This window comes from Talpa europaea (genome assembly GCF_964194135.1).
Source record: "Talpa europaea genome assembly, chromosome: 13".
In the NCBI taxonomy this organism is placed as follows: Eukaryota; Metazoa; Chordata; class Mammalia; order Eulipotyphla; family Talpidae; genus Talpa; species Talpa europaea.
The window spans coordinates 39,638,005-39,665,615 of record NC_140080.1 but is presented as its reverse complement, the minus strand read 5'-3'; the positions used below and the strand labels follow the sequence as shown (position 1 = coordinate 39,665,615).

Below are 27,611 nucleotides of genomic sequence, written 5' to 3'. Positions count from 1 at the left end.
TGACTCTGTCACTCAGCCTAGTGCCTAGAGTGGTAACTAATTGTTAGCTAAAAATGGTGAGACAGATGATTTAGGACAAGGGTATTGGGAAATTTTTGTTATTCTGACCCTTGAAACAAAGTGTGAAATGAAATACTTTACTCCAGGGATTCTCAAAACTTTAAAATAAGAATCACTTGGCTTGTTAACTATGCAGATCCCCGTCTCTCCCCAGAGAGTGTGAATCAGTAGATTTGAGGGTTATAAAATCTTCAGTCTGCATGGGTTCACCAAGTGATTCTGGTACAAAAACTTTGGCTCTTTTTGGGCGCTGTTTGTGAATAAATTATCATAGCCTCTCAGCCTGTTTTCTCTGCTGTAAAATGGGGTGGTTCAGTGAATCAAAGAGAAAAAAGAAATGAAAGCACACTGAAAAAAGTCTAAAAGAGGCGGTGCAAACCAATGCAACAGAATCACTTTTCCGAGAAATTTCAATTTTTTTTTTCTACCCTTGACCTAATGCACATGAAAGATGGGATATACACACACCTGGCGTTAAACCAGTCATTTTAAATTGGGGCCAGAGAAGATGTGTTTAACTGAGGTCAGGAGGCACAGCTGGGGTGGATGCTGGTGAGCTTCTGTTTCTAATGGGGAGACAGAGGATTTTATTTGTTGTTTAATTTATTTAGTTTTTGTCTAAGTAAAGTTCTTTGAAGACAATTGTGGATAGCAGCAGCATCCACGAGTATTTTTTCACTCTGGATGTGATTACTAAGTGCCTACTATTGACTCAATATATATTTGTTAAGTGCCTATTGTTTACCTAAGACTGAAATTTATGAAGTGAAATCATACCTGTTCATGAATTGGAAATCTGTTGATAGCAATTGTTTATCAAATGTATATGCTCACTGTCTCGTTTGATTCAATAATATATGAGGGTGGGCCTCCCTAGTGGTGCAAGGGGGCAAAGTCTCAGCACTGTGAAACTATCCACAGCCACTGCAGCATGAGTTTGATCCCCGGCCAGGGAGCTACCCATGTGGCACAGCAGACCTCTCCTGTCTCGCCCGCTGATCCCCACAGCAGTGTATTTCATCAGTTTGCCTGTTCTGCTCCCCACTCTGTCTCTGGTGAATTCTCTCACCCCCCTGCACCTCTGGCCTACACCCCAGCTCTTGCATGCATGTATAAATACATAAATAATTCTTTAAAAAAAAAAACCAAAACAGAATACATGTGGGAAATTCTGTCATTCCCATTTTATGGATTCAGAAATAAGACCAATAGGAGCTAAAGCTTTGTTCACATCTACCAAATCAATACAAGAATGTGCTGGATTCAAATTGGGGTCAAGTTGGCCCCAAAGTCCTTCCACTCTGCCCCACTGCAGACCAGAGCTTAACATGAAGCACCTCAGAAAGACACCTCTGGATGAGATCACCCACTCCCCGAACAGGACCACTTAGGCCTTATTTAAATAGCACCTTAGTTTTGCACGCATCCTGCCAGGTCTCTGGGTCTAAAGAAGTGAGAGGGTTATCTGCTCATTGAGGCGCTAACATCCCATGTAGCTAGCAGTTTGTCATCATGTCTCGGTGACTCCAAAGTCAGAGATGGGGCATGTTTATGATGTAATCAACTTCATCGTGTACTGGACTGAACCCCATAATTACCTCATGGCCTTAAGTCTTTGCTCTCCCAGGTAGATGGACACATATCTCCAATGTTAAGTATTTTTGTAAAAAGGAGAGCCCAAAAAGACTCAAAAATTACTCCATCTGATCTTTAGACACATTTTAATGGTCTTATTTTTCAAAATCTAGTCCAGGGAATATCTAGTTTCCTTTACAGACCATTGAAATCCTTTACTTGTGCCTGCACATACAGCTCAGAGGACATTTGCCTCTTTCTCTTCATCATATGCAATAGTGTATTTGACAGAACTTAAAATTCCCAAACGGATACCTGATGCTTGCCTTCCAGGGATAAGTTTTCCCTAATCATTAGTTCATGAGTCAAAACTAAAGTGATTCCCCATTCCAGATTATTTCCGTGTGGCAGCTGGAAGAGAGGTCTGAAGATGTAAGGCAGGTAACGAGAGAAGCATTTCATCTTCCAGAAAAAATAAAAGATAAAAAATACAAATCTAGTGATTGCTTGTGTCCTTTAATAGCCTCCCTCTTTTTCCACCCCCCGCCCCCCATTTGAAATCTCAATGGGAGTTTTAGTGAAGTTGTATAATCCTTGCATCAACTTTTTCCATGTTTGCATATTTGCCATCAGGACACATGGGCTGGTGAAAGGTAGATTCCCTTGAGTTTAGTCTCTAGTCTTGCGTCGTGGCTTTACATTTGTTCAGCAGATAACTCTGAATCAAGTTATTGCCTTGGTGTGAGTACTGGCAGGCAAAACAGAAACCGTGGGGAAGCACAGAATCTGTCTGTGTTAGCTCGCTGTCACCGGCTACTCAACCCAGCTTGTGGCTTCACCTAAATGATAAATGGTCCTATTGTTTGGGCTTTCGTATAAAAAAAAATAGAACTAAATCTAGATTAAGCTGGGACAGAGACCCATTTCATTGCACTGTACTTTAATATTCCTGAGACCCGTGGCATTACGGGAGGCTCCTTCTAACAGCCATCTCTCTCCAGGGCGGACACTGAGCTTTCTTTGTTGCATCTGATCTTGCAGCTAAATAAGAGCTGGTCACTTATCCCCACTACTCCCACATCCTGCTGGATTTGTATTGCTAGAAGAGAAACTGACCACACGAGAAAAGGTAGAGGTTTCAGGCAGGGCATTTCAGCGTGTGTTTACAGGCAGGGCTGACTTACTCAGCAAATCCTGCTCAGAGGAGCTGCAGCCAATGAAGTGGCTATATCCCTGCTTGCTTGGGGCTTCTGAGTTTGAGCTGCATGCAGAAATGTAAGGCAGTGCTTCCTGGTGCTGATGGCAAAATGGGACCCATCTCCAGTTATTCCTCGGGCTCCCCAGCTTTGCAGATCTGGGAGAGAAACTACATCTATGTAGTGGTGATGTAGCCAGCTTTCAAAGACGAGAGAATCCTTATGGATTCAGGAGACTGGTTTTTTATTTAGATTTCTATTTTTTATTTTTTATTTTTTTGGAAGATGAAATGCTTCTCTCGTTACCTGCCTTACATCTTCAGACCTCCGAATACCATCCTCTCTTCCAGCTGCCACACGGAAGGTACAGATCAGAGAGGGAGAGTGTCTGGGTGGGTGGGAAAAAGTGGGCTGGTGTCTGACTTCCCACAGGCTCTGCTGAGCCTGCTTTCTGTGGCTACTAGATGACTGTCATTCCTGGCAAAAGCTTGTATCCGACAGACTTAGATCTGCTTCTGAAATCAGTCTGTTTTCTACAAGGAAAGGAAAGTATTTTTCAAAGAGCAGGATACTGTTGCAACAGTGATCTCAAAGCTGATACAGCTGATGGAAAAAAAATTCAGAAATGTTTTGCCCATATCATTGTTTTACTTCACATGCAAACAAGTCATTGCAACTAATGTTAGGGGGAAAATGTTTCAGTAGGTGCTGCCACATGCATTTATCCAAGCTCTCTGTTTTGTCCCTGTCTGTTTAGTAACTTTGTGCATGCCCAAGAAAGCAATTAGCAAAATGGAATTAGCTTACTTCATGACTGTGGAGTGTCGATTGCTGGATCGGGCTGCTCAGTGTCTGTGCTGGCTTGCAGAGCAGCACAGCTGACTTTCAACACTTGCTGGAAATATGTTGTGTGGGGGTTCTAAGTTAAGGTCTTCTGGCAAGGGTGGTCTGGGCTTTGTACAAATGGTCCCCCATTCCTGGTCCTTTGGGGAACCTCCTTTGCCACCTCCTGACCCAGCATGAGAAGCATACATGTGTGTACTGCCATGTGCACATGTGTGTGCTTTGTAAGCCTTCTGGCAAGTCCCCTTCCACTGAACACTGCAGGTGCTTGGACTCTGTAGCTGGTCATGCATCTTCTGTGTGTGAGTTGCCTGTTTCCTTTGATCTGACAGAAGTGGTTGGCTGCTTTTTACTCTTAAGGGTTGTCCCGCAAGTGCAAGCCGTGCTTAATTGAAGAGGGTTGAGGAAGGTGAGGAGCTGTGACTCCCTTGGGTCCCGTCACGCTCTTCCCAAACTGAGTTGGTGTGCAACCTGTTCTGAATACCCACCCTTGTTCTCAGCCTCAGAGTAGGCACTGGGGACTGGGCACTCTGCATATAAAATGAGAGAAGTTTTTACTATACCATAGGTGATTTCCAGTCAGCACCCCCATGAAAAGGGGTGTTTGAGACACCCCTGGAGTTGAGACTGATGATGGAATTTATTCTAGATACTCATATTTCATGACTTTTTCCCAGTTGGATATTTGCTGTAAAATTTTTACTGATGGCTGAAGGAAATAACCCATCAAGAAATCTTTCCTCCCTCATCAAGAGAAACAATAAAGGAATGTAGAGCAATGGTAGGTGATGGGGATGGGACTCCCCCAGGAGAACTTTCCAAATACAGAGGACTCAACTCATCTAGGAACTTTTCTGGATGACTTTTTTCCTGATGGTCCCCAGCCTCTCCTCCCAGCTTCAACTTTGAGAACCAAAGCTCTTGATCTATTCCATTGCTGTTTTGTATATTAATTGAATGATATATCCTACCTCATATAGACAAAACATCACTACAAGTTGAACTTTCTTGAAATGTATTTTAATAAAATTGAACAATTTATTCCACCAGAATGGAAATTCCATTTTGCTCATGTCAAAACAAATCATCTCTGATTAATCAATCTTCACCAGATTTAGGGGTGAAGGTGGGGAGACTTGGCTTTAAATTTGTGGTTAACCTAATAAAGGTAATGAGCCAGGGCGATAGCATCTGTCAAGCTTCAACCTCAGGGATGAGGCTCTGGACCTAGAGGGAAAGGCTTGAATTAAATACTAAGCAAGCAGGACCAAGTCACGTGACTGCTCTATGCCTGAGGGACCCGGAAAGCTTCAACATCTCAGGATATTGAGAATCAAATGGGATAGAGTTCTTCATAAAACTTGGTACGTGATCAGTGCTATCTGTTTTTGAGTCCTGTGCCCCATGCACTTCCTTGAATATTCAAGTTTTTTTTTTTTTTTAAGCATCTTAAGCAGTGAGTGGTTTCCTCAGACCCATCATTGTATCACCAAAACCTAATTGTATGTATTTAGAGTTTGTCTGAGGAGAAACATATGCCAGGATGAATCTGAGCTTGTTTTCTTATCGTGTTAGCAATCATGTCACCTGTGGTTTATTCTGGTAGTTATGGCTGAGAATGTCAGCTTATTTCACTGAAAAAGTGAGAATGAATAACTTGTATATATCCCTGTGAAAATCACCTAAGTACAAATTACCTAAGCAATCCTCTTAAGAAATTCTAGAATAACTTTAAGAATTTCAACAAGTCCTGAGCTGCTTAGGGCATGTGGTCACCCTATGCAGAAACCTTGGGTAGGCCTCCGAGCCCTGTTTTTTGATGTTATTTTCTCAACACAAAGGAGATTGTGGACTTTGGACACTCCTTCCATATGCCTGCTGGGTGATGTTCGGTGACTGTTTTCTGGGTGATGTTAGGTGGTTACTTAACCTCTCTGTGTTTCAGATTTCTCATTTGTAAAGCATGGGTGATGATATTCCATAGGGTGGTCACAAAGAAATACATTTAGCATGCCATCCGTGGGGTGATCGTCAGCAGCAGCCTTCACTTGTAGAGCACTCGCTCTGTCCAAGGCATAATCTGGGCTCATTCTATATAGTGACATGTTTGTACATAGGGTGCATCAACGATGTGTAGTCCACAAATATCAGTTCCTTTTTCCTCACTCTTAGCCCTCCAACCTGTTTCTTTATCTATCGGCTAAAGATTTGGTTTCCTACATCACAGTCAAAATAAATTTTCAAAATCTGATCACCCAACTCCCAAACAAAAACACACTGGCATTTAAAACCCCAGTGGCTCCCCATGGCCTATGGGTCTTGAACATTCTGCCCCCTGCCTGACCCTCCTCCCTGACCCCAAACACACTCCATCTTCTGGTCTCCAAACACTGGCCTTCTTTGGTTCCTCTGTATTTTCCTCTTTCCCCTCACCCCACTCTCTTGTTAATTCTAACTGCCAACTCTCAGCTCAAGGCAAGAAGTCATCCTTGCCCCTCAACTGATCATGGCATGTAAAGCACTGGTGTGCTTGACTTCAGGGCACCTCTCCTAGTTGTCATTATGGATGAGCTGACGTAACTTTTCAGTTAATATCAGCCTCCCTGCTAGACTGGGAGCGTAGGGGAGAAGGACACATGTGTGATTTTTTTTTTCTCTCTGTAGTACCCCCAGCTCTGGAACAATACCGGGTACATAATAAAAACATCAAGGTTTGTTGTTGTACAAATGGTCCCCCATTCCTGGTCCTTTGGGGAACCTCCTTTGCCACCTCCTGACCCAGCATGAGAAGCATACATGTGTGTACTGCCATGTGCACATGTGTGTGCTTTGTAAGCCTTCTGGCAAGTCCCCTTCCACTGAGCACTGCAGGTGCTTGGACTCTGTAGCTGGTCATGCATCTTCTGTGTGTGAGTTGCCTGTTTCCTTTGATCTGACAGAAGTGGTTGGCTGCTTTTTACTCTTAAGGGTTGTCCCGCAAGTGCAAGCCGTGCTTAATTGAAGAGGGTTGAGGAAGGTGAGGAGCTGTGACTCCCTTGGGTCCCGTCACGCTCTTCCCAAACTGAGTTGGTGTGCAACCTGTTCTGAATACCCAACATTGCTGCTCGGATGCATAACAGAGCTCTCAAGTAAGAACCCCTGTTTTCTTTTTTTAAGATTTATTTATTTATTCAAGCACTGGGTAAGGTCAGAAGTGCGGGAGGGTGAGAGAATTCACCAGAGCCAGAGCGGGGAACAAAACAGGCAGACTGACGAAGTACACTGCTGAGGGGAGCAGCGGGCATGGCAGGAGAGGTCTGCGCTCCATGTGGGACTCTCGCCTGGTGGCTGGGGATTGAACCAGCGCTGCAGAGGCTGTGGGCAGCTTCACAGCCCAGTGCTCAACCACTGTGCCACCAGGGGAGGCCCCTCAAAGTTGTTTTGCAGATACATTTTGAAAACATTCTGTAAAGCATTAACTCTTCTCTGAATGAAAGTTGTTTGAACCATTGAGGGTTGGAAAGCTATCAGTGGCTAATCTTGATGGGGCTGGTTTTATGACCATGCTCTAATGGAAATAAGAAGATAAAAAGAGGAAAAACAGTCTCGTGTTAAATGATGTTATTGGTGAGGGAACTGACACACACCTACCTCCCCCAGAGCCACAGTGAGGAAAGTGATGGAACCAAGACGAAAGGCAAACTATCCCAACAAAATGTCACTGCTCTTATCTACTACATTGCGCATTGCCTTCTGAGTATCAGTGCAGAACAGCCTTCTGGTCACAGGGAAAAGTCAGTTTACACATCTGTCTCCTGGTGGCCCAGGGCAACACGGGCACTGGGTTTCTGTCCTGTTCCTCTTCATTCCCCACATTCAGGCTTGCACAGATCTAGGCCCTGAGTAGATACTGAAGAAATTCTTCAATGATGCACTGAATGGGATTATAAATAAACAAACTTGCCCATCTTATTCCAGAGCTCCTTCAGCAGTAGGAAACTTCTTAAATAATGTTTCCAGTTACATCCAAGAGCAGACTTGCTGAAAGTCTACAGAGTGAGAGGGAGAGAATAAAACACATTTTTCTAACTTTTTATTATGTCATGAATAATAATACAGTAAGGAAGACATGTAGTGCCTACTATTTGTGCAATTGCACTGAGTCTGTGGAGGTAGCCATGGGTATGTGCATTCCTCACACCAGCCCTATGACTGGACTGTGAGTCTCATTTATATATGAGAGAACCAAGACTCAGACAAGTCAGGTAATGAGCCCAAAGTCACACAGCTGTTAAGTGCAAGGGCTCAGATTAGAACCTGTGCACTTTGGCATTAAGGTCCATGCTAAGAAAGGATCCATCACTATATATTATGTCTTTTCACGTATTTTTTTTCATGTTTTGGAATTCTCTTTTCAGCTCCTTCCATACAGAACTAGCCGCTCCTTGGGCTCACAGCAAATGTGTTCTACCCACGGTTTTCCCTGACTGCTTATTTTCTCATCTTCATAAATACTTAGCTACACTTAAAGTCATTCCCAAATGCACACTGGTTCTCTGTAACACGGAAATAATAGTGCATGACCTCAAGGGCTTATGATAAAGATTAGTGAGACAAAAACCTTCATTATTAACATTGTTTCATGTTTTAATTTCCTCGAGCATTTTCTGTGCAGTAGATGAACTGTCCCTGCTGCCAGTTAAGGCCAAGCCTCCCTTGGGAGGTGTATCCACTGTCGTCCCCAACTCAAGCACTTCCCTGAAGCACATGCCCCCTCTCTATTATCAAGTCTTTCCAGGATTATCTGTTGCAGGCCTCAGACTTGCTGCAAACTATTGCACTCAAAATACCCATCTAAGCACCCTGTGCCCCCCTCCAGCTACTGCTCCAAACCCTGCTCCTCTTTTTTGGAAAAATGCCTTGAAAGAGTTGTCTGCATGTAGCTACCACCTCTTCTCCTCTGAATTGCTCTTCCCATCCCTCCACCAACACTGCTCTTGCAAGACTCACCAAAGAGCAAGGCATCCATGCTCCCGGACTCCCTTTGCCAGACCTCCTACTGCTGCAGCTCTCAGCAGCACCAGAACAGGTGCTGCCCTGTCTTAGCCTAAAGCTCTCCTCTTTCTCTATTTCCTTCTCCTGTGCTGCTAAGACTCCCTTGCATCTCCCCACATCCTCCAACTATTGACATTGGTACCCAGGACTCAGCGCTCTCTGTGATCTCTTTGCCCCTGGCTTAGCGCTTCCAGCTGCACAGGCTTCAATACCATCTATTCGGTTTATATTTTCAACTCCAACCTTTTACCTAAAATGTACCTTCTGTCCACCCAACATTGCTGCTCGGATGCATAACAGAGCTCTCAAGTAAGAACCCCTGTTTTCTTTTTTTAAGATTTATTTATTTATTCAAGCACTGGGTACAGTCAGAAGCGCGAGAGGGTGAGAGAATTCACCAGAGCCAGAGCGGGGAACAGAACAGGTAGACCGATGAAGTACACTGCTGAGGGGAGCAGTGGTCGTGGCAGGAGAGGTCTGCGCACCATGTGGGACCCTCGCCAGCGACTGGGGATCGAACAGGTGCTGCAGAGGCTGCGGGCAGCTTTGCAGCCCAGCGCTCAACCCCTGCGCCATCAGGGGAGGCCCAAGAACCCCTGTTTTCTGAACCCCCAATTTCCAAACCCTTGAGTTATGCTCAAGAAAAGCCAACTTGTCCAGCATTCTTCTCCAGCCCTCTAATCTCATGGCTCAAGCAAAAACCTTGGAGTCATCCTTGATTGCCTTCTTTTTGTCACATCCTTCTTCCAATTCTACAGTAAATGCTCTGGGCTTAACCTCCTAAAAATATCCAGAATCCAATCACATCTTATCACGTCCATCACACAAATGTTTATCAGAGTGACCTTTCCTGGCCTTCCTAGCTGTCGGGACAGGAATGACCACTGAGCAGGTTTTCTAGGATCCCATGCAGACTGTGTGAAGGAGGAGTCAGAGTCCTCAGTGGTTTTGCAGGTTTTTATTGGGATTATCAGGTACACGGTAGGCAGGGGCGCTGGGGGACCAGAAGGCTGGCAGGCCTCCCAGCCCCCAGCAGGTCTTCACTCTGGGCTCTCCAGCCTTCTCTCTGCTTCTCTGCTCTTACTTCTGTCTCGGCTTTTTCTCTTTCGGCTTCTACTGGCGTCCCCATGACGCTGTCCTTAAAAGCCCAGTCTCAGCCCAGGTGAATCCCATCTACCTATGCCCACACCCTACTCCAGGTGTCCGCCATCAGGCATGCATTCAGGACTGCAAGGATCCATCATCTATCCTGATGGCAGGAGGGCAGAAAAGCCTGACACTTTTCCCTACTCTACACTAGCTAAACTCTCTCTCTCTCTCTCTCTCTCTCTCTCTCACGCGCACACACGCACAAGTGCCACAGTTACTTTTACCCTACTTTATTTTGACTTCATAACATTTCTCTTTACTTGACATGTTACATATTTATATACTTGTGGCTTGTCTTTTCTCACTAAGGAATGTAAGCTACATGAAAGCAGAGGCTTTCTCTGTTTTGTTTATTCCTGGATCTTCAGTGTATCTAGCACACAGTGAGCATAATCGATTGGCTAATTGATTGAATGGTATGAAAGGACTTTTACAGGTAGTCTCAATCCAGTGCAGAGTGGGTTCTGAAGGCAGAAGAAGCTGCGCTCCAGTGCCAGCACTTGATTTTCAGCTACTTAGGTAATTGTATTTGCTTCTCCAGTGGTAAATATCCAAGTATTATTATGAAGGCAAAAAAAAAAAAATAATAATGTTGGCCAAACACTTTAGCATAATGCCTATAAATATTCAGTGAATGGGACTTGGTCTTTCATTTATATTGCTCCCCGCACTTCCTGCAGCAAAAGCATACAGGATTCATAGTTGCATGTTGATTGAGCTTTTTGCCTACCCACATAGCCAGCACTGATTGTTATATGCCAGACCCAGGGATAAATATTTCATAGTTACTACCTGTAGGGTACATGAAGATTGCTCAAGCTTTTGCGCTGTTGGCCTCTGTGGCTATCGCCTGCAGCCATGAATGCAGGAGGCGCTTGGGATCATGGCCTCTGGGCGCGCATGCCTGATGGCAGACACCTGGAGTGTGGTGTGGGCGTGGGTAAGTGGATACACCTGAGCTGAGAGACTGAGCCTATAAGGGCAGCGCCACAGAGGGCAGCATGGGGCAGAGTGCAATGGAGAGCTATGGAGGGCATCGGAGAGCGCTGGAGAATGTCACAGTACCGGGAGAGGAGAGAGCATATAGGGATTTGCAGGGGGGGCCCAAGTTGTTGTCTCCCTGCTGGCTTGTTCCCCCTAAACAGGGGATGATGCCAAGGGCTCCAAGCTTCTCTTTCAAGCTGCCTGAACCAACGATGAACCCACCCGGCTTGGGATGGTTGCAGAACACTGTCTCATGTAAATCTTCCTGAAATATGGTGAGATAAATGCTGTTAATTGTCCTCATTTTACAAATGAGCAAAGAAGGCACAGAACAGTGTAGTAACTTACGCTGAGCCCAAGTTTAATGTGTGCTCAGGACTTCACTAGGCTGCCCGACTCCAGAGTCCAGGCTCCTATCTTCCCAGCAATCCTGCTATCATATTTTGGGCATTGGCTTCAGCATGTGACAACCTAAAAGATGAAAACCTTTCATCTCTTAAGGGAAGAGAAGGGCACTTGTAGGAGCCGAGAATCACCTGTGGCCAGTGCACGGGTCTGCCACATTGAGTCAGGCTCCAGGAATCCTGGTTTTTATGGTTTCCCAGGTGGAGCTCATGAACAGTCAGAAGTAGAAGCTAAGTCTTTGATAAACAAAAGTCAGGATTGCGGATTATGCATACTCAAAGCTCCAGGGAAGAGCCCGGGGACAGAGATCGATCAGTTCTGGATTCCTTTGAAACAGCAGAGTAAAATCTTGCAGCTGAGAAGAGTTGCTTTTGGACGAGACCTCTGATGTCTGGCAGTTAAGCGGCGAACCTGGGAAGATTCAAGGTCAGTGGCATCTATTTACACATTCCGTGGAACATTTGTCGGCTTCATGATAGCTATGAATTTGCTTCATGATTTAATATTCGGGTACCAGCTGAGACATCTACCTAGTATATGGGGCGTCATTTGCTTCTTGGGCTTTAGTCTTGTCATCCTGTGGAGGGGATATCAATCCTTGATGTGATCATTCATGTCAAGTATATAGTGTGCTACTCAGGGCAAGTATCTGTGGAGTCATCTGCTGCTGTTAATTTTTTTAATTTTAATTTTCCATTTTATTTTCTTACATCATTGTTCTCCCTTCAGGTATACTCCATGTAGCTCCACCACCACAGCACCCATGAACCATCACCACAGTCCCTTGTGCTCCCCCACATCTTCAATCCCTCTCCCTCACCCTACCCTGTTGTATGCCCCAAATCCATGGTGAGCTTGTAAGGCCTGTCCTTTCCTGACCCTTTGTCCCGTTTCCCTATATTCCACCAAAAAGTGAAACCATTCGGTATTTTTCCTTTTCCTTCTGACTTATTTTGCTTGACATAATCCCTTCCAGCTCCATCCATGTTGCTATAAATGGCATGAATTTCTCATTTTTGGATAGCTGAGTAGTACTCCATTGTTTATATGTACCACATCTTCTTGATCCAGTCATCTGTTTGGGCATATTTGGGTTGTTTCCATATCTTGACTATTGTAAATAGTGCTACAATAAACATAGGCATGCAGGTTTCCCTTTGAATTAATGTTTTTGTGTCCTTTGAGTAGATTCCAAGGAGTGGAGATATAGAATCACATGGTAGATCCATTTTTAACGTTCAAGGAAATTTGACACAGCTTTCCACCGTGGCCGGACCAGTTTGCATCCCCACCAGCTGTGTAAAAGAGTTCCTTTATCTACACATCCTTGCCAGCATTTTGTTGTTTCTGTTTTTTTAATATGGGCCATTCTCACAGGTGTGAGGTGATATCTCATTATGGTTTTGATTTGCATTTCCCTGATTATCAGTGATATTGAATGTTTGCATATGCCCGTGGGCCATTTGTATTTTTTCTTTGGAGAAGTGTCTTTTTTAACTCTCCTGCCTATTTTCGACTGGGTTGTTTGCTTTGTTATTGTTGAGCGGAGGCCCCGAAACCGACTCGTGCCCTCGTTCTTTGACGTGACCTGGTGATGGGAAGAATCCTAGGCCAGCAGTCCAGAAACACCTAGATTCTGGTGCTGGAGACACTGATATCCCCAGGAAACTGACTAATCCTGCTCTGCAGAATCAACTGGGAATGTAATTAAACCTTATGGTGATGTGAGGTTGTGATAGCTTGATGAAATATGCGCCTCTTTTGAGTTTGACCACTGGGAGTGGTCACCTACTTTCAGGAGTTACCAATAAAATCCATAAGAAATTCTGTAGGTGATAACAAGGAGAAGACAGAAATGATGAATAGGCATCAGCTGGACCCCAAAGCTATCACGTAGGGATGGTTACCACAATTTTACATTCAAGTGTCCATGTTTCACTAGGGAGGACGGGTGAGATGCAGTCTCCCATGGGAAAGACGTTGGCTTTGGAATCATAAGCCAGAGCTTCAGCTATGATTTAAAGTGATTTATCCTCAGAGTGTCTGTTTTCTCAACTGTAAAATAGAAGTAATAATCCTGCCTTTTCATGTTGATTATAGGGATTAAAGACATTGAGTGGAAAGTAACTACTCACCACTTACAGATGGTGCTATTCTTACTGCGGCCACATCTCTGTCTAGTCCTGGGCTCCTCCTTCATCCTGTTTCCATCAGAAAAACTTCCATTTTTCATTATTCGATTCTTTTAACCTTATCCCCCTTATTAGTGCTCTTCTATAATATACTCTGGTCAGTGCTATTCTGATTTGTATTTCTGAATTTATTATTTGTCTTTGGTGCTTGTACCCCAAGGCTATTCCTTCATTTTGACTCAATTTTATAAATCTAATAGAAAAATCACCAGCAATGAAATCACCATCATTAGAGAGACTGGCCCATTAGTTTTCTGAGTCATTGTTTCTTCCCTGGCAGATTGAGCTTGGAGGAAAGATGGGCTGAAATGGCCAAGACCTTTATCTTCATGCAAGTGTCTACAAAGGGATACTTAGTAGGAAAAGCAACAGGGAAAAATAAATATATGGCTTCAAAGATGCTTGTGATAAAGCTCTCTGGATCCCATGGTCAATATGTGGGGATGCTGACACTTGGGAATTTTAGGAGCATATCCAGTAGTCAGAGAAGCACCTTTCAAGAGAAGTTTGTTTAAAACTTATCATTCATTTGTTCGAAAAATGCAAGCATGCCCATAAAGAACATTTGCATGCCTCTATTGCATGCCAGATATTGGCTAGGCAATGAGTTTGCTGGTGGTAAAAATAAATATGGTTTCCACCCTTGTGGAAAACAAATAAGTGAATAAATTAATATTAATTGTGGCAAAAGCAATGAAAAGTGCATGGTATAAGAACAAGGTCAGTAGGGTTTTGTGATGCAGCAGTGATGGGGCTGTCTTCTCTAAAGACATGTCACTTGAGCTGAGATCTAAAGGATGAGTGGAAGGAACTTAAGGATGGAACTTAACTTGGCAGAAGAAGAGAGAATTTCCCAGGAAATGGGTGCTCTGTTGGCAAGGCCTTGACACCAGTGGCTACCACCACCAGTTGGCTGGTGCACAGAAACCCAGGAAAGCATGGTGAAGGATGGGGTCACTAACTGGTGTGACTGTGTGTGTCTCTGTGATATGAATTAAGGAGTTTGGTCATAAATCAAAAGAACAGCTAGAAATTATTGAAAGGTATAAACTTAGAGGGAGAAACCCTGAGGATATTTGCAGCATGAGATTTTTTTCTGCCTGCTGTGAGGCAAGTAGATAGGAGGGGTTCAGAATGGATGGATGTATTTTAAGGAGTTGGACACTCAAACCCAAAACACGTGGTTACTAAAAACAGTGCTTATTGTTGCATTTCAGTTGACTTGTAGATGGTTCTGTGTATGCCCTGAATTCTCAATGCGTATTTGTGTGTGAAAAGAACAGTCTTACGAGCATGGAAACCTGTCCATTGTCTTAACATCCAGACAAAGAAATTGTTATTTTCAGTGAGCATTGGCAGGAACACACGGTGCTCTGTTCTGAAGAGGCAGTAAACATTCCAGGCGTTGAAAAATAGTTTGCTCTTTCAGACACAGCACTTGCAAAGCACAATATTGAGAAGGAAGAGAAAGGCTGTCTTAGGACAGAAACACTAAGAATGTTTTCTTGTCGTGTTTATTCAGCAAGAAATAGCTGCTGCAGCAAGCCCTCTAGCTAGAATGGTGCATATGCTCAGTGGTCTATATTCATATTTAGACAGCAAGGTGCCCCCATCTCCCGCCATGGAGGGTTGACCAGAAGTCTGTCTCAGGAGCAAAGGTCAGGAAGTCATGTCCTACCTTAATTATTAACCTGCCTTCCAGGTCCTGTAACCCAGATGATGCAATGTCTAACCATATGGGTGGGAACCCCAAATGTAAAAGCCTACGGGAGCCAAAGCAGGTAGTGTTAACCAAAGAGGCATGACACTGGTTGGTAGGACAGAATGAGTTGGAGCCTTGCCTAAATGTCAACACGATTCAGTTAAAGGACAAAAAGACACTGAGCAAGTCAGCTGAGGCTCTTAGGCCACTTATTTCCATTGCATTGGAGACAATGGCAGACTTTCTGTTCAGGGACAGTCCTCTGAAGCCATCAAGGCCAGCCCTGCACAGGGACTCCAAACCCCTGGCAACATTTCTGATGAGACAGTTATAGAGCGCTTGCCCCCCTGCAAAGCTGTGCATTCATTTCACTGCTGGAAAAGCTGACAGTGACTAAATCTTTAAGATGAGTTGAAATCTATTTCTTAGAACCACCAAATAATCAAGCTGAGGCTTTTCCCTTATGACAGTCTACACGTGTATCGGGTGGTTCTCATGCCCCACAAAGATTAGATTCCAAGCCCCTTCAAGTAGCTGCCTGTAACCTCACAATCAGTAAGGAGTAAGACCCTACTCTAAGCATTTTATCATGTTATTTCCTTAGTTCCAATGGCAATCCCCACGTATTATCCCCATTTAATAGATGCAGGCAGTGAGGTCTTAAGAAGTAATAATTTGCCCAAAGCCACACAGGTAGCAAGCAACAGAGGTAGGGTTTGAACCCAAGCTTTGTGGGCTCCCGAGCTTTGTTCTCCCACCTCTGATACACAGGCTTGCTAGCACAGTCTTGCCTTTGAATCCAAGTTCCAACACTTTCCATGGCCAACTGAGTGCTCCTGGCTAAGCCTCCATTTGTTTATCCAAAGGCACTGATCATCAACCCTGCCGCACTATTATTAAATTAGATATTATTCAATAAGATATTGACTGCCAAGTAGCAGCACAGCGACTTGGACTAACTGAGCACTCATTAAAGACAGGAAATCAATATATGATTTAATAAATGAAGGCCAGTGAGTCTTCCCTAGCAAAGCTTTCCTACTTTTTGCCCCAATTCTGAAGGAAAAGGTCTGTTTTCTGTTGCCTTCCAAAAGTCATCCAGGAGCAGGGAGCCACAGTGTGAACAAAGGACAATAGAATAGAAGACTGGAATGACAATAAAGGGATAATATATTGTCACCACAAATTGTTCACAAATATAGACCTATTACCCAGTGGCACAGAAGTCAAAAACTTATGCCACCAGCTTTTGAGAAAAGAACAAGTTTAATGCAGGAGACTGGAGACAGGGCTTTGCAATCAGCCTCCCTAAGGATGGGGCTGGGGGCAGTGCCTATGGGGTTGAAGAACAAACATAAAAAATGCAAGTTGGTAGAGTCTGATCAGTTGCTTTCTGCTAAATCATGGTATAACCTGAATTTGAATCCAGAGCACCTGTCTGACTGTTGTCCATCTAACCACAGGTTGGCATCTTAGTTCCATCTTCTGTGGCTGTTTTCAATAAGATGTCACCTCAAGGACAGTAGATACTCTTCTGGGTCTGTCCTGTGAAACACAATTTGTCTACTTAAGAAAAATCAAGTTTTCTTCCCCTTGTTTGATATGGATGGGGGTACTGCTGTCCCATTGTTGTGAGCCTCCTGATGTTCTTGCAAGCTAAACAGATATAGGAAATGACCATCATGGCTACAACAGTTTCAAAATTGTACTCTAAACCCACCAATCCAGAATCTAGAATATTCCACAGCCTAGAAATGAAGCAAGTAAGCTACAAGATAGTAGCCATTTGAATGTTATGTCTCTGTTAAATCCTGCCAGTGGCTTCCATTTCACCCTGGAAAACCTAACATCCTTCTGTGAACTCCATGAACTGGAAACCTGCAACCCTATTGCTGCTGTTAAATTAAAATAAAGTCTCAAGGAGAGTCAGACTTTCGACAAGTTTATTATATATTCAAAGTGAGAATTCAAACCCAGGAAGCAGTCCAACAGGTTTTACTCAGTGAGAGCTGTTCCAGTAAACCCAAGTTTGAATTTAGTTTATATAGGTAGCAACAGTGAGTCATTAAGAATGTGATTATTCTTAGTTGGAAGGGCTTCTAGTTCTAAGTGGTCCCAAGCTAAAGATACACTGATGCTAGAGGAGGGCAACACAAGATTTAATTTTTTCCTTGCTACTGAATGGGCTGCACGAATGCCAATACTGGGTATCCATTGTGAAATAATTTTTATCTGAGAAAACTGACTTTAACTTCAGGCAGCAGATTCCTGCATACAGGAAACTGTGAAGATGCTTTGGTATCTTACCTGATAGACCAGGGGCAGGATCCCTAGAAAATTTGCAACGTGTTTACACTTCCTGTAACTTTTCTCTTCACTCTGCACCAGCCACACCCACCTCCTTGCTGTTCCTCAAACATATGAGCACATTTCATTTTCAGGGCCTCTGTGCATGTTGTTCCCTCTATCTAGAATGTTCTCGCCCAACATAAGGTTCTTTCCCTCACTACTTTTTTTAAGACTTTTTTTTTTATTTATTCACACAAGAGCTGGGGTGTAAGCCAGAGGTGCAGAGGGGCAGGGTTAGGAGTGAGAGGATTCACCAGAGACAGAGTGGGGAGCAGAACAGGCAGATCTACTGACATACACTGTTGAGGGGAGCAGCGGGCAAGACCAGAGAGGTCTGCTGCACCATGTGGGTCAGCTCCCTGGCCGGGGATGGAACTCATGCCACAGTAGCTGGTGATCGTTCAATAGTGCTGAGACTTGACCCACTGGCCACCAGGGAGGTCTCTCCCTCACTGCTTTTAAGTCTCTGCACAATTATCACCCTCTCACCAGGCCCTCCTGCTGACCTATAAAGGCACACCGCCCCCATGCTTGCTTTCATTCCCCTTACTGGATTTTCTCACTGCTTTACATATTATTTTGAATATAACTCACATTTGCTTGTCATCCTTCTCCCCTTGCTACACTGTAATATCCACGAGAGCAGGACTCTGGCTTTTGCTCAGGTTGCACCTGCCATGCAGTAGGTGGTGAGGAATCCTTGTTGAATGAATGATGGATGAGCAGAGTAAGTAGCAGCAGCAAGGGAGGTAAATGGCCCTAGGTTTCTTGCCTCTCTTTGAGGATACTGCTTTCCAAGTTTAGCACACATAATTATCTGCTGAGCTTGGTTTAACACATAGATTTTGGGGCTCACACACTCCACTCTAAAATTCTTTCTTGGTATGTCCTGAGTAGAACCTGTAAACTCCCATCTTCAAGAAGCCTCTGACTCCCCAAGTGCAGTGCAGGTGACCCTTGCACAACACAGGTATGAACTGAGTGTGTTCATATACCATGGATTTTTTTTTTCTATCCATGGATTCTGCATTCACAGATTTTACCAACCATTAATTTTGGTTGGGTCCCTCATTACAGAACCCATGAGTTCCAAGAATCAACTGAAAGTTACAACAGGATTTCCAATTGCATGGACAGTGGGTGCCCCAAACCCTGTGTTCTCCAAGAGTCAAATTTTACTTCAAGAACATTGTCTTAGAATAGCAGAAAATACAATCATATACACATGTGTGTTTGTATGTGTATAAACAGCACCACTGAATTTTTGCATGACTGCCTTCCCCTATGTCTAGCCCAAGGTGTGGGGACTCTAGACTTAGAATCAGGAAGCAAAGCTGGTGGAGAAAAGGGAGTTAAATGCACAGTTTATAAACACCTTGATCTCTTAGTCTCAGTAGGATATTATGTGGCTTCAGACCTGCTAAAAGAGGGGTCTTACGGGAAGATATAGAAGCAAAAGGGCACCATTCATTTCCTCCCTTGGGTGTGCACAGAGTCATTTTTTGACCGCAGCCTGAGCGGAGGGTAGGGCACCCTGGTGGTGCACATCAACCCAGGCAGTGGACCTGGAAGGGACATGGAAGCTCTGATCAAAGCCTCCTTGTCCATCCTGCAGAGAGATCAGGCTGTGTGCCCAGCAGCACTCAGCTAATTAGTGTCACGAGCCCTGACTGAAGCCCAGCCCCTTTGAAAATAGGGGTACAGTCCTATGAGTATCTTAGAAGGGTGTGCTGATCTGAGTGGAGGCTCTGTGTAGAAGGGGGGGGCGGGCAGAGCCCCCAACGATGCACTGCAGAACTGCCTCCTTTGGCACTGCAGGACTGTGCACTGATAAGCCCCCAGGAGAGTACCAGTTCGCAGGTACTTTTAAAAGGCTGAGCGAGATGTGTGTAATGGCGCTATTATTTTACAGCTTTTAAAAGGAAGCTCATTTGTCTTTGAAATTGGCTCTATTTATACAAAGAATCAGCTAAAAAGACTATTATCTGATATTAAGCTTTCAAGAATGTTCTCATAAGTACCAGCTTCCCCACTTTGGTTAGCTAACAAGGTAATTCAGAATCTGGGTATGCGATGTGTTTGTTCACTTTGTGCCTCTTACATGGCACACAGCAATGGACTGAACTTGACTGTTTAAAGATCAGAGCTCGGGGATGTGGGGCAATTAGATATTACCTGAACCTGATCTGCTACAATTTCTTCTACTCCCGTCTCAAACATGCCACTCTGCCAACTTGCACTTTCTCTAACTGACCCACACTTAAGCTTGCTGTACATGCTGAGAACAGCCTCCTCCAAATTCACTTCATTCGCGGTCATTTCCAGATTTTTTTAGGGAAATTGTATTCTTGGCTCTGAAACAGATATATATTCAGACTGAGATGATAAATGGAAATGATCCTATATGTGACACAGTAGCCAGGGCTTTCGTTTCAATTCTGTATTGATCCTCAGATACGCTCTGGGCATCATACACAATGATTGATTTGATATATCACTATCAGGTCATGGCCCAGACCTCAGTGAATTGATTGAAGTTTGAGGCTCCCAGCAATACCCAACTTTCATTTAAAGGAACCACTTCCCTGGCACGATCCAATTTTACAACGAGGAGGAAGAAATTGTCCATTCTATAAATTTTAGCTTCTTAAAGGTTAGGTTCCTAAAGCTTATAACAAGATAAACAAATGAAATAAGATGTGTCCTAGAGCCAGAGGCTTAGCTGGGACTCAATATGCATTTGCTCCTTTTAGTTCTTTCTCCTGCCTTTTTCTACAGGCACAAGTGAGTATTGGCTCTTTGGCTGGTCCATTTCTTAAACATGTGTTTAGCATGACTTTAGACACTAGTATCCAAGGGTATGGAAGACAGATGAATCCTATTTCTCATGGACCCTATGTTCTGCCAGAGGAAGACAGATGAACAACCTTTAGAAGCATTAAATCCAAAATAAGATGGGAACCAAAATTTTTTAAAAATCTAAACAAGGAGATTCAGATAAAATTTAAAAGATGACCATGCATACAGCTAACTACACGAGAATCCCTCCAAATTAGTCTTCCAGCACATAAGCTTCATGCCTGGTCTCCTTGGCAGCCGTCAGAGCATTCACAGCTCATTTCGGGTGCTTACTGGCAACTATTTCTCAGGCCTCCGGTGCAGATTTGTCCTTTCCCATCTGGCGCTCTGATTCTGCAGAGTGGTGGGCAGAAGCTGCTAGTAACATGGTCCTCCGCAGAAGTAAAGCCCCCTGGGAGCTGAGTGTGCAGCTCAGTAGGAATTCATTCAAATGTTTTTGAAGTCTCATTGAGGTACCAGGTAGAGAGCAAAGCCTGGAGAAATTTCTGGAAACAAATCAGCTGCAGTCCTCTGGTGATTGCACTCAGGAGAGAAAATAGACAACTCCAAGCAGATACTAATAACCAAAAATCTACACATAGTGATGAAGAATGGGAAGAAAATTAAAAATAGTATCAAAAACACTAGGAATGACTGGGGAAGGGTGGGCTGCCAGGAATGGGGTAGACAGGGAAGTCTGTTGTGAAGGGGTATATTGAAATGACCCTTGACTGATGAGAAAGAACCAGCTTTGTGATAACCCCAGAAAAGACCATTCCAGGGAGAAGGACCTGCCACTGCAAAGACTGGGAGGCTGGAGCGGATTTGATGGATTCAGAGAATAGAAAGGTCTTGGTAGAATGCTGTATGCTTTTTGGGTAGATTTTGTAGCTTTATTTTAAAAAATTCTTTCATATTTAGGTCCTGCATTTCATTATACTTTTCAAAGACTTAATGTATATTAGTAATTTAAAAGATCTTGGATTCTAGACAGCACATGCTTAACGCTGCAAGAGAATAATTTAATGATTGAGCCCTGGAGTCAGACTGCCTGGGTTCCCGATTGGATTTTCCATCTACTAATTGAGTGCTGTCCGGCAAATAATTTGATTTTTCTTTGCCTTGCTGGTCGTCAGAGAGGGCTCAACATATTACCCACTGTGTAGGTGTCTTTTGGTGGCCAAGCGAGATCATGAACACAAATTGCTTACCAGCACCTGGCAAGTAATCAGAGCATGAGGGTATTACAATCCCTCCAGAATTTCCCTTCTTAATCTCGATCTTTGTCCTATGAACAATGAAGTGGAAAATTATTGCTACAAATCTTTATGATTTGGGCACCATTGGAATCTTTGAGAAGTGTTCAGTGTAGCTTCATAATGGAAGCAAGCCTCCTATTAATTCTCATTAAATTGATTCTAGGCCCTGGACAGTGTACTTTCCCCAGGGAGGTGGTTGGGTTTGCATGATATAAATAGTGCTCCTTCATTGCCTTTTTTGTCCTGTCCCTGCTATTTTATAGCACTTACTACCCCCAGCCCTGGTGTGCATTTATTTATTATGTTGCTTAGTCTTTAAGAATGTAAACTCCTTGAGAACAAGAACTTGTTTGCATTGTTCAATGCACCCTCCAATGGTCTCTAAGAGTGTTCCAACAGCAGTGCTTAATAAATACTTGTTGACTGAATTCTATATCTATATACCCCTACAATGCACCCAGAAATGGGTGGCTAATGGATTAAAGAGACGTGGATCTAAAAATAGCCCATATTTTTAATGCAATTGAGTTTCTAGTTTCTCAGTGACCCAGGAGAGCAATGATTCACTAGGTGGACCTGATCCAATAAATACAGGCTATTGCATGCACTTATTATTCACTTATTCATAGAACAAATATACAGGGGGTTCCTGACTCCTTGCCAGGTAACATATTTGATGCTGGTATACAATGGTGAATAGGAGAGACCTGGGCCTGCTTCAGAATATTACAGTCTTGTCATCGATCATTTGAATTCTTATAAAAAGCCTCTCATCACCAGCTTCAGCAATATCATCTTTTTCTATAAATCTGAAGACTAGAACCTAGAGCATTAAATAAAACCTACTGGCAATGTGCCCACAAGTGGGCAGTCAGGAAATGCTATTCCTGGCCTGACTCATCCTCCTCACGCCACTCCTGGGATACTAAAAGCCTGCAATACTGTTCTACAGATGGCTCATCTACACAAGTCCCTGGGACACACAACAGCGCCTCTCACCTACACACATGCACAGGCATGCACACACATAAAATATAACACATAAAATATATATAGGCATCAAATATATATATATATATACAGGAAATATATAAATAGGCATCAAATATGTATTTGGCATCAAAGACTCATACCAAGGAATCAAATTCCAGGTGACACAAGGAGCATAAGGTAGATTGGAATAAGAATCTGCCAGTCTTGGTCCTGCTATCCAGCATGCAATATCACACCCTCAATTTTCCAGATGCCTGTTTGTAAGACAAACTAGATTGTTGGGAGGAAAACTGTCCTTCTAAGAAGGGGGCACAGGCAGCTGCTGCACAGGGGGATTTCAGGGTGCTAAGTGCCACAGGATGTGAGTCCATGCATGTTCATCTCCCAGATTCAAGGAGGTCTCATCTATTTCCTTTTTTGTCTCAGATTTATTCACATGGCAATCAAGGTCTCCTGAGTCACAATGTTGGGAGTTACTCCGTCTTGAGTGTGGACTGAGTTTAACACATTGGTGTTACCCGAGTGAGCCTGCAGGACAGACACATGCAAGCAGATCTTTGATCCCATGGGTTCTTGTACTGTGATTTAACTTCTTCTTGTATGTGTGTTTCCCTAAGGAATTGTAGGCTCCTTGAAGAGCTGTGTGTTTGGATTCTCAAGTTAGATGGCCTGGTGCGTGCTTAGTTATTTAACCCGTTGATCCCAAATAATACCTGCCCCACAGGAGTGGTGTGGAATTAAATGAGTGAATTCACGGAAAGTGGTTAGCAAAATTCCTGATGCAGATTGCATGAGTTTCTCTTTTTTTGATTGCTGAGTAATATTCCATTGTGTATATGTACCACATCTTCTTGATCCAGTCATCTATTTTTGGGCATTTGGGTTATTTTTATAGCTTAGCTATTGTAAATAGTGTTGCTATAAACATAGGGGTGCACGTGGCTGGAGCTGGAAGGGATCATGCTCAGTGAAATAAGCCAGAAAGAAAAAGAAAAATATCAGGTTGTCTCGCTCATAGTGGGAATTTAGAAAACCTAAATAAGGGACTAGGAAAAAGACTAACTATAATAAAGTAAAAATCAAAATCAATAAGCAACTATAAACCAGAGACACACTGCAGGGGGAGAGGAGGGAGTAGGATTAAAACAAAGGTGGTGAGAATTGTAAGGGGACTACAACCAAGATGAAAATGCATACATTGTACAAAAATTATAAATGATGTAAAAAAATATATAAGATAAAAAAATGAAAAAAAGATAAAAAAAAATTCCTGATGCACTTCTGCTGCCTAATAGCATTTGCTAATGTCCTTTTTAATATTTACCCTCCATTGCACCCAGCACTGGCTGATCTAGACACAAATTAAGCCATGACTAAATTGTTATTGATTCAGAAAAACAGCCTTCCTAATGATATGATTGTGTGATTATAATTTAATGGATTTTAAGATTGAGGCTGATCTCCAAATACACAAAAATAACCATATTCTATATGACATTATAGAAAACTGAAAGTCTGAGGGAATTTGTTGAGCCAGAACAACAATTATTAAAACTCTTTGCAAAATGATTCAACATCATTTTATCTTTCTAATGTCAAATTGCCAGATAGAAAACTAAAAATTGAGCCAGTTATCTGGACATCTGAGTTCCCCCCCCCTTTTTTTTTTCAGTTTCACAAAAACATTTGAGGTTACACAGAGATGGTCTCTTTGTCTGTGTGGTCTTTTACCTTCCCTAATACTTTTCTTAATCATTTCCCTCCCTTTCTAGTTTCTACTATTTCAAATTGTAAATATCTTAGTGGTACATAAATGAGTTTCTATTTTGCATGTGATTTTGTTTTTTGGATACCCAAATGAATGGGTCAAGATAAGCCTCAATCAAGGTCAAGCAAAGTTGTCTTTCTGATTTTTCCCAGCTCGAAGCCTTGATAGTCTATGAATGAGATAGTTGTTCTAACAGAAAAGAAAAATTCACAGTCAATGACCTGACTTTGGTTTGTCCTTCCTTCTGGGGATAATGTTAAATTAGCTGAATTCAGAGTTTGCTACTCAAGTTTTGTCTGACATTGTGACATAAATTGACCCCCCTCTCTTCTATCACTAATAAACAAAGGTTTTATTGGGGAAACAGTGAATTGCTTCAAAGTTCCTTCTTATTCTATGTGGTTCTTTGGTTTGTGAAGTTCACTTGAAAAAGTAAAATGAAATATTGGTTAGCTTTGTGGTCTTGGGAAAGTAATGGTAACCCCCTAAACCTCAGATTTATAAAGAATGGATCATAACAGGGCCTAATGCAGAGGGTGGATGTAACAAATGAGATAATCCAGCATATTTTAAGGCACAGTTAAGAGATCAATATATGTTAAATCATTTTTATGACAAAGAGGTTGATAATAGTTTCATAAAAAAAGAAAGTGTGTAGGCGAGGGGAAAGTAATAGATGATTTTAAACTTTATTTACTTTATTTCTTTCTATGTGAAGAAGAATAAAGAAGCAGTTATTCCAAAGAAAAGGCTCCTAGATCAGCAGTGGTGTGAGTGCTGCAGAGTACATTTCCCAGTTCATCTATTCACATGCAGATGTTGCAGAAAATAAGTAATGAGCCCCTCGTGTGTGTCATATGCTGTTTTTAATGGAGAAAAGGTGGTAGTGAGTAAGACAATCAAAAGAAAAAAAATTGAACATGATAACTTTAGTAGCTGTAAGAATTCTGAAGAAAATAATATAGAGAAATGTGACCATGAAAGATGGAGTAGCCATAAAAAAAGGTGGTCTGAAACACACCAGATTTGAAGGAACTGAGGCTATCGGTTATAAAAAAAAGAAAGTCAGGGAAGAGGATACTCAGGGAGGGGAGAAACAAGTAAAAGGGAACTTGTGCATCAAGGAGCTTGCGATGTTGATGTAAGAGAAAGCTGGCAAGATGGCCAGAGCTGTAAGCAGGGCAAAGAGAGCTGAAACCCACAGACCAGGTACAGCTTCAAAGCTGTGGTGGAGACCTTGGCTTTCCTCTATGTATAATGTGTAGCAGTAAACTCCAGAAAGTTCAAAACAGGCCAGGGACATAGTATGCTTTATTTTTTTCAAATATCATTTTGGTTGCTTTGTGAAGAATACAGGACGGCTACACAGTTTATTGGGAAGAAGGAGCAGGGAAGAGGGAAAATCGAACGAGAAGAGGGTTGGATTAGGAGGCAGCAGAGGTAATGGAGGGAAGGAATTGATTTTGAGAAATTATTTTAGAGGTAGAGTTGATAGTATTGCTAATGGACTGGACAAGTAAGTGTGGTGCAATATGAGAACTGTGAGTGCCATCCCTGTATGAATGGTTGACACCTTATGTATGAATGGTGGCTTAACCACCATTGATAAAATAGGCACAAAAGAATGTGCTAGTAACATGTGTTGGGATGCTATATCAGGACAAATGTTCAGGCAACTCCTCTACAGGAGTATCAGAGCTGTTTGAAGTAGGCTGACCTTGAGTTACGTGTTATGTATTCATGAGGTGGCATCACGTAGGTCATCAGATATCTGGGATATTGGGAATAAGATCATTAGAGGAAGATAATTAGAGGTAGAGGTGATATTTAAAGTCATGGGCCTGGATGATCAAGAGAAAAGGTAGAAATTGAACATAGGAGACCCAGGGCCAAATTCTGGGAATTCTCCAGTATTTGCAAGTGAACAGGTGAATAATCAACAAAGGAGATCAGATCAGGCAGATTAAAGGTAAAAGCTAGATAGAGTCTGTGGCATTACTTAATAGATGAATTAAATCCTCTCCTCTATTTTCCTCCTTCTATTCCTTCATAACATTGAGGAACTCTGATAATGACTAATTTGTATGATGGGAGCTTAGTTCAACAGAAACACTGGCCCTCGCTGATGTAGGATGGTACCCTCTTAATCAGAATTCCCCCAGCCCAAATCATCTAGATGAGCAATTGTTTTGCTGATGCAGGAAGGATAAGGCTCTGCATTGTGGGAGCTCTGACATCAATTGTAATCTTCCCTCTTTTAAGCCAGCAGGCATCTGAATCAGTGATGCTCTCCAAGGCTGGCAGAGAAGTATCTCATATGCCAACAATATCTAATTACTCCAACCAAGCAACATAATGGCTCTTTTTCTAGAAGAACACAAAAAACAAGAGAAGTTTCTAGGGACAATGCATCTCTGTAGAATCTAACCAACTGCATACATCCTGAAACAGTGGGCACAGATGTTATAAGAATAAAAAAAAAAGAAAGATAATTTGGAGGCAGGGGTTGTGGGGCAGAGAGAAGAAAAGAAAGGTAAATTCTGAGGTCATATCATAACAACATATGAAAATCTTAGGCTACAAGAATAAAAACATTTCGTAACTCAAATTAAAAACTCAATCAATTGATTTAAGAGCTGCTGTACTAGAGTCATTGAGATGATTATTGAGCAGGTTTTCAGGTCAGTAAAATACTGGGTTGTTAGAAAAGTCATGATGTATTTTTTATTTGAAAAAAACAGAAAAAAATGCATCATGACTTTTCCTACAACCCAATATATCCAGACTGAAAGAAGTATAAAGTATGAGAATAAGAAAAGTGACTTGTTGAGGGGCCTCCCTGGTGGTGCAGGCAGTTGAGTGCAGCGCTGTGAAGCTGCCCACAGCCTCTACAGTGCCGGTTCAATCCCGACCAACCTTGGAGCAACCCACATGGCAAGCAGAACTCTCCTGTCTTGCCCGCTGCTCCCCTCAGCAGTGTATTTCATCAGTCTGCCTGTTCTGTTCCCCACTCTGTCTCTGATGAAACCTTCATCCTTCCACGCATCTGGCCTGCACCCTGGTTCTTGCATAAATAAAATAAATCTTAAAAAAAAAAAAGTGCCTTGTTGAAAGGGGCATAGTGAGTATGTTTAAAGTTCACAATTGAAATCCTAAGTAAGTAAAAGAGAGAGATACTGGGAAAAATCAGTATTTGAGAAGACACTAACTGAAATTTTTCTAAACCTGATGTAAGACGTTGGATAATAGATTTGAGAAATGTTA

General features: G+C 42.7%; 1 protein-coding gene across 3 annotated transcripts in view; it reads left to right on the top strand.

The window, feature by feature from the left end:
• Positions 1–27,611, top strand: part of PPP2R2B (protein phosphatase 2 regulatory subunit Bbeta) — a gene marked incomplete at both ends in the record, with an annotated part of 481,997 nt that overhangs the window by 26,868 nt on the left and 427,518 nt on the right. For 2 of the 3 annotated variants that reach the window (XM_084252164.1, XM_084252162.1), the window contains one exon: positions 2,951–3,195. The exons of the other annotated variant lie outside the window; for it this stretch is intronic. In XM_084252164.1, the coding sequence (XP_084108290.1) occupies positions 3,117–3,195 (79 nt within the window). Of the gene's footprint in view, positions 1–2,950; positions 3,196–27,611 lie in introns of those variants that run through there. 3 annotated transcript variants of the gene reach the window in all.